The 7500-nt window shown below is 37.6% G+C and overlaps 1 protein-coding gene and 1 long non-coding RNA gene across 3 annotated transcripts in view; one reads left to right on the top strand and one right to left on the bottom strand.

Moving 5' to 3' along the window:
* Positions 1 to 3118: 3118 nt before the first annotated feature.
* On the bottom strand, positions 3119 to 4604 carry LOC148741064 (uncharacterized). Its single transcript, XR_015993218.1, has 2 exons — positions 3965 to 4604; positions 3119 to 3491 (listed from the first exon to the last, which is right to left on the bottom strand). It is a non-coding gene; the product is annotated as an uncharacterized LOC148741064 (long non-coding RNA).
* Positions 4605 to 4660: 56 nt separating this feature from the next.
* The window catches only part of LOC111347540 (angiopoietin-related protein 7), a 4052-nt gene continuing 1212 nt past the window's right edge, over positions 4661 to 7500 (top strand). The window contains exons 1-3 of one of the 2 annotated variants that reach the window (XM_088738529.1): positions 4661 to 4788; positions 4872 to 5133; positions 7196 to 7500. The exon at positions 7196 to 7500 is cut by the window's right edge and continues 79 nt beyond it. In XM_088738529.1, the coding sequence (XP_088594655.1) occupies positions 4938 to 5133; positions 7196 to 7500 (501 nt within the window). In that variant the 5' untranslated portion in view covers positions 4661 to 4788; positions 4872 to 4937. The remainder of the gene's footprint in view (positions 4789 to 4871; positions 5134 to 7195) is intronic. The other variant, XM_088738534.1, reaches the window with a different exon arrangement.

A 7500-nucleotide genomic window follows, 5' to 3' on the forward strand; every position in this document is an offset into this window, starting at 1 on the left:
ATTTTCCAGGTGTATATTTTGATAAATGAGCTTTCGTCTGGTATGGTTATAATTTCGAAATTTTAGGTACCAGGTGTCGTTTAAACCGGTCAAAGTTAGTCTTCATTTTTTCTCCCAAAACATCGTGTAAAGTACGCCTCTATAAAAACGGCGATAAAAATTATACCAAAGAGAACTACGGAAAAATTTTTAAATTCTTTTTTTGCGCAGGGATATTGTAATTATTGTGCAAAGTTTGATGGTCAATAGACTTGCTTAGCGCTGCCAACATCTTCCTAAAGTTGTGTGACGATTTCACCATTTAGGCAAGGCGAAAACGGCTTTTTTAACGAGTTTTCAAACTGTTTAAAATTTCAGCCGGAAAAAAAATCGCTGGAACTTTAAAATATTTTTCTCGAAACTAGTACACAGAAAGGGATGTTTTGGCAAAATGAAAAAAAATTCGATTTTTCGTCACAGATTTTTGAATCTCGAAATTTTCAGGCGGCTTCTCTTAAATTCATATACCGTTCCCATTTGTTGCCTATATTGTCGGTATATAGCACATGAGAACCCAAAAAATTTATTTCAGCCAGCATTCATAATTGCGTTGGTTAGAAATCAAACTTTCAGTCGATGCGGGACAATATTTTTTTGGCTGCTCAAAATGGTAAACACTAAGTGCTGAACAATTCTAAGCCGACCAGTCAGCGTACGCGAAAAGCATCATTATTTACCTATGTAATAAGTCCTAAGGGCCCCTTAGTAGTAGATCATAAGGGCCCCTTGCGAACTATTGGTAAATCCTAATCAACAAAATATCGTTCAACGTCACGGTATTTAGAGTTCGCTTGGGAAAAGTAAAATTTCAACAGAGATTCACACTATTCTTGATTTTGATAATGAAGAGTAATCAATTGTCCTTCTGTCTATTTAAGACAATCTGGGTTGGTTATGAAGGCAAAGACAGGATCGCAAAGGAAATGACAAAACATATTTTGTTAAAAGATTGCCTTGGGAAGATTCAATTATTAAAACAAGTTGCAAGATGGCAACGTTTCCTTTACTGGTAACAGCGTGCCTCATTATACCTGTGGACATTGATCCGAGATTGCCACTTTAATTATTACATGGCATACGATGACATGTAGTAAAGTTGCGTGAGAGTAGTTTGTAGCTTAGAGAGCATGAAGTGCTTTTTTAATTAGCCAAGGGAGTCCATGTGTCTAAATGCAAATACCCCTGAAAGAGTGATGACATTTCTTAAATGTAATTTTGTTTTTTCCTTTATCTAAAAGTTGGAAGGTCATGATTCCTCCTCACGTAAGGATTCTTCTATCATTTTGTTTCTTGCCGGGGGTTTTCGAAAATATTTGACATTTAATCAAACCTAGATGTAAAATGGAGCAGTTTCCTCTAAACATCCCCTTTTGGATTTCCCTTTGAAGTTTGGTGTTGGCACATCTCTCCGCACGCACCTTACATTTGCAATTACTTACTTATCAAATGTCCAATTTTTCGTATATAAGTAATTTGAGTTAATTTTAAATTCCCCCTCCAAAATATTGATGTTGAACTCATAAGTTCATATTTTTATCTCGATTACAAAGTCTTAAGTTTGCTGAGTGGAAAAAAAGGAAAACCTTCTACTCTTTTTAAAGGAGATCTGTTCTGCATTAAGCCACGCGATGAAAGTGGTAGTGTTTTTAGATCAAATAGATGTTGTCTTGTATATATAGTATGTGCTTACCAACGGTAAGTTACGCTTCCTCAGCTAGCTTGTGTGTTTACGCTTACTAAAACCATGTAAAGACAAAAACAAGACTAAAATAAGAACCAAAGTTTCAGTTTCAGTTCCTTTATAGGTAAATTCAAACCCACCCATCATGAATGAGTTAGATATAAAATTATCACGAAAATTCTAATATATTTTGTCGTGCATACCCTGAAGTGGGGATTTCATCGCCTGCTGTGCTATCCCGATAAGAAAAATTGGGTCACGTTTCTTCTCCCTAAAAAGTCGAAAGGTCACTTTCCTTCGCACGCAGTTCCTTTTGTTCGTGTTCACTTGTCATTTCTTTATTCATTTTGTTTTGTTTTGTTTTTTCTTTTTATTTCCTATCGAAGGAAATCTGCGAGGGGTGTGATAAAGTAAAATCTCTTTAGAACGGAGAGGTTATTTGAAGGTTTAAAACAAGTTTTCTCTCTTTTTCTCCCTCTAAAAATCTGCGGTTGGTTTCCTTGGCATGCAAACCTCCTTTAATATTTATTTGCATGTTTGTTTTGTTTCGTTACGGTTTTTTTGTTTTATTTTTTTACTTATTTCCTATCAACAGACATCTGTGAGGGATATAAAATACCTATCGAACAAAGAGGTGAGCGAAAGTGTAATTCGTCTCTTTTCTTTCAGCATATCCACTCCCCCTTTACTCCTACGTCTCTTTGAAGTTGGGAGGTCACCCGTATCTGTGCACGCAATGCTCTTTTATTAATGTGATTTCTCATCACCGGATACCCCAGAGGGATGTAGCTTTTTTATGAAACATGAAGTTGTATCCCTATTTTGCCTTCAAGTCAGATTGTCAAGTAACTTTCCGCTCGTAAGGAACCTTAAAAGTTTTCAAATGCTAATATTTAATCGTTTTCTACATTAATATTCCGGTATAATTATGGCGGAATTATCATTGAAGAGAACTAGTATATCGTAATTATCGAACACTTGCATGCACTTCAGAGTGTATGTGGCGATACTGGTAACGCATTAAGTCTAGTCAGTAGTGTTAACGGGTTAATTAAGGGTTGAGGTCACTCTTGGCGGGGGAGGAGTGGTGGGGAGTAGAGGGCTGCTGATTACATTGATGAAAATCTGTCTACTTCAGCTTAGAACTTTTAGCCGAAACTTACAATTCCCGGCGAAGACATTCCCGGATTAGTTTTTTAAGATTCCTCGCATCCTTAAACGGGCTTCGCCGAAGCAAAATCAGGCAAAAGAAAAAAGCGTATCTGTGACATGCAGTTTAAATACGATAAAATTTTCAAACCGTTGTAGAAAACATTATTTTCAAGGCCAATTTCGCACGTGAGAATTTAGCGACCCCTGTCGCTTCTCCCCCCTTTGTTGAAAATACTTCGAGATTCATTTAAGTTGTTTCAATTGAGTTTCGCTTTTTACAGGCCAATTTTCATCTTAGAACTTCCTTTTAGAGTTTATACTAAACATTGTTGAAAGAAAAACTAAATACGAGTTTAGAAACAAACCCAACACTTTTGTGAATTGCTTCGTAGTTTACAATCTGATGGAAAACCCGAGCCGTTGGCGCAGTTAAAGGTTTTTGGTTGATTGATAAATTCAATGATCTTAAGTCAAATGAATAAAGGGGGTACGTTGCTGAAGAAACTGTGGTGCTGCGTCGGCGGAAGTAACCAGAGGACGAGAATAATCGTTTGCTTTTCAATATTCGTGGAGTTGACTGCCTCATACATTTAATTTCACTCATCAAAAAAGATGAAACCTGTAATCACAAATGATACATTTTGTCACAAATAGTACATATCTTTCGAGGCAGAAGACTTGGAGGTTGGCTTCAGTTATAAGCAGGAAAAACTACGTAAACAAAGACCGTCGCGTTAGAACGCAGATAATAAAAAGCAACGATTAGACGCAAGTAATTAATATTGTCCTATCAAACATCACATTTCAAGGTGAAATGGAGTTGAGTCTTTCAAGGACATGCCCCCCTCAAATTTGGGTTTTACCTGTTGAAAATAAAAATAAACAAACAAACAGAACGAAACAAAAATGTAACAACTACAACATCAACCAGTAATCGAAAAATCCTCTAAGAAAACTTCTGTTTTGATTGTGTGATAACCAATGCCTGCGCAGAAACGCTGGAAGTGCCTTTTCTAAGGTAAGACGACGACCGTGATCAAATTTTATAAGTGGGCTTTTTACCGAATACCCATTTCATGAGAAAATCTATACCTTTTATCTCCCCTTGACTCTTTTCTGAACTTAATAATGTTTTTTCTCCTTGCGTGGTTCATGACCTTAGACGATTGTTATTGAAGAGGCACAATCCGACCAATACAGCTTCTTTCATTTTCTCAACCAGCTTTCGGATGATCACTTTTATACGACTTCCTCCTTAAGCCTACTCGAAGCCTATATTCCATTTTGACCCCATGCAGTTTAAAAGATAGAATTAAATGCAAATGAGATTTGACACGGGCGGTGATTGAGTAAAAGCATAGATTTGCGATGATTTTAAGGGAGTTACGTCACGCTATGAGTTTGCGCACTGATTTCTTCCAGTTTGACACTGATATTTGTCAAATCGCTGTTGATCCCCAAAGCAATCTACTGTTGTCCAGTTAATAGCGATTCCCTGGGCGGATAATTCTTGCTCCAATCGTTTCCTGAGAGCTTCTCAAACACGATCTGATAACAAACATCAAAGCTGGCACCAACATGACAGCTTTATTCCTGACAATCATAAATACCCAAATAAAATGCCAGTGATGAGAGAGATGAAGCAAAAAAAAAATTTGATGTGAGGAATACGATGCACATCAAACAGAAAGGGGAGGGAGGAAATGTAATACATTTGATACAACTGCTGGCAACAGACGATTTCCTGATTACATGTCTGTACTCTAGGTGCCTGGCACAGGGTGTGCTTATAGGTAGGAATGCACTCTGCTCGTACAGAGTTTCAGTTCCTTCGATCTACCTGAAGGCGTGCTTGTGAACTCGCTGATCCTGCAGACAATTTCAATAACACATTTGGAGGGCTGATTCCCTTGCAAGTAAGAACCCCATTCCTCGCTGAATTATTTAATTTTTATTACTGTCTGATTTTTTCATCCGTTCATTTGTTAAATTTTTCCAGTCTGAAGCTATATCACAACCGATAATTGCAGCCTTTACTGAGTTGGATCAAGGTTCACATATCAGAATGTCTTCTGCTTCCCTAATTTCCGCTGTACTGCTAGTGGCGCTTCTTATGATGACAAACCTATTTGCTTCGAAGCATGCAGCCTCGATACCTCGCCATAACGACACAGGAGGCTCCCTGGAAGAGATGCAAGAACAACTTGGAAAGCTTCAATTGGAAGTCAAAATTTCAAAGGAAAACGAGAGAGCAGGAATATGTAAGTAAAATTATCTCTCTTGTGCGTAGTCGGGTGATTATTTTACACCTTTTTTCGCAGTTTTGTGTACGATATTATAAAAAGAAATTGACTATTACATTTAATACACTTTTTCGGAATGAAGTTAGGATGTCCTATTGGACAGATTTCAGAAATTGTATGAGCAGCACTCTATCCCCCACCAAGACAGAATTACTCCTGACTTGCCCACAAAAAAAACAAAATTCACCTGTCTAAGCTACTGACTAGATTTGATACGTTGCCAGCCTTTGATAGTAATGCATCTGCGGACATGTGTCACCTCATACACTCCAAAGATGCAGCTGTCTTGATACCACAATTACCATATGCTAGTTCTCTTTGGTGATAATGTCATCTTTTTTCGTACCAACCTATTAACCTAACAACGATTGAATTCAGTATTTGAAAAAAAAAAAAATAAGGGTACTTAAGCTGGCGTGAAGAAAATTGTGTGAACTTCAAACTAGAAAGCGAAATGGAGGTAGAGTATCATGGTTTTATAGGAATATCTCATCCCTCGCGGATATGCGACAATGAAGAATCATATTATTGAAGGAGCCTTGCGTGCAGAAATATAGGTGACCTTACAACTTCAAAACGACATAAAAGTAAAGTGGTAATGGATACTATAAGAAAAGATACGACTAAATCTACCTTTTCCTAAGGTAGATTTCATGACAGATGTCGAATGATAAGAAATTAAAAAGCTAAAAAAAACAAAAAAATACAACAAAAAACAGACAAAAAAATCAAAACAAGAAAACAAATACTAAAGGAACTTTGCGTGCGAAGGAAATTGAGTTTCCAGCTTTTTGTGGGAAGATAAAAGAAAATGCCCTTTCATTTAACCTCTATGTTCGATAGGAATCATTAATCACTCGCAAATGTTTGTTGATAATATATATAAAAAAAAGGCGAAAAACAAAATAAAAAAACAGAAAATAAAGAAGCTTTGCGTGCAAAGGAAACTGACCCGGTAACTTTAAAGGGAGCAGAAACGTGACGCTCGTGTCTTTTTCGGGATAATCAAGCAGGCGATGAAATCCACACCTTGGGATATACACGGCATAATTAACTCAAAATGTCGTATTCTTTGGATCTGAGACGTTGTGGAATGGATTGAACTAACATATACAAAAACTTGAGCAATCCTAGAAATGTTTTTCTCTTTTTTGGCGTTACGTGGTTTCGGTAAGCATAAATGCACAAGCTTGCAGAGAGGGTGTTTATTCTATTTGTTACATCCCCGCTTTTAACAGGTCACCGCGACCCTTTTTAGAAGTATTTTCATTTGGCCTCCTAGAAGCTCCTGGATAATTAAAAAAAAAAAAACACTCAATGCTCTCTAAAACACAAGTGCGCGGACGCAAATGTATTAATTGCCTGGTGGTTAATATCTGGTAGAAATCTCCGATAGATTTCCGCCGGTTTAATGAAGCACGATGTTACCCAATAAAGATTATGTTGCTCATCTCGCAGCTAATCGCGATGAAAGTCGAATCGCCGAGCACATTTGAAAAGTGAAGCGTAGTAGTCTTGGATCTCTTGGGCAGTGTATTGATCCTTTCATCAAGAAAATCTATGATAAAAAGTTGCTAATATTCGTTCATTAAGAAAATGTAAGAGGGGAACTCATTAGTTCTCTTTTGGAATAATCGACCTTTTTTATGAACGCACAAGCGGCCTTGCATCCAGTTATGATCATATCCGTTATTTTTTGAAGCTTTGTCTGGAATGAAACTTACAAAGGTCATTAGGTTTTGCCAATTGTGTAAATTGTATTATTGTACGACGACATTCAAAGCTAGGAAGAAGATGGGTTAGAAATATCTCCTAAATTCAAGAGATGTCCCTTAAAGAAAAAAGTGTTAACAAGTTTCCCTCTCCTCTACCGAAGAAAAAAGACATGGCTTTGGCTGGTTAGTCCGTGATGATATTAGATGATATTAGAGATTAGAGCCAATCCTAACCACCCTTGGACCCACTCAACTCGGCAGGTCCTTATGCAATTCAGCTGATAAACCATGTTTTTCCTCATCAGCCAAGAACTGTGCCGAGTTGTACACATCCGGTATAAGAGTCAGCGACGTCTATACAATCGACCCTGACGGTTCAGGTGCTTTTGATGTGTACTGTGACCAAACAACAACTGGTGGGGGGTGGACAGTATTTCAAAGGAGACTCGATGGCTCTGATGATTTCAACCGCACCTGGGATGACTACAAACATGGCTTTGGCAATTGCCTTAAAGGAGAGTTTTGGCTGGGATTTGACAAGATCCGTCGTCTGACGAGAAATGAAACAGAAAACAGACTTCGAGTGGACCTCGGAGTAACGGCTAACAAA

Source organism: Stylophora pistillata, chromosome 1 (genome assembly GCF_964205215.1).
Source record: "Stylophora pistillata chromosome 1, jaStyPist1.2, whole genome shotgun sequence".
NCBI classification, from domain to species: domain Eukaryota; kingdom Metazoa; phylum Cnidaria; class Anthozoa; order Scleractinia; family Pocilloporidae; genus Stylophora; species Stylophora pistillata.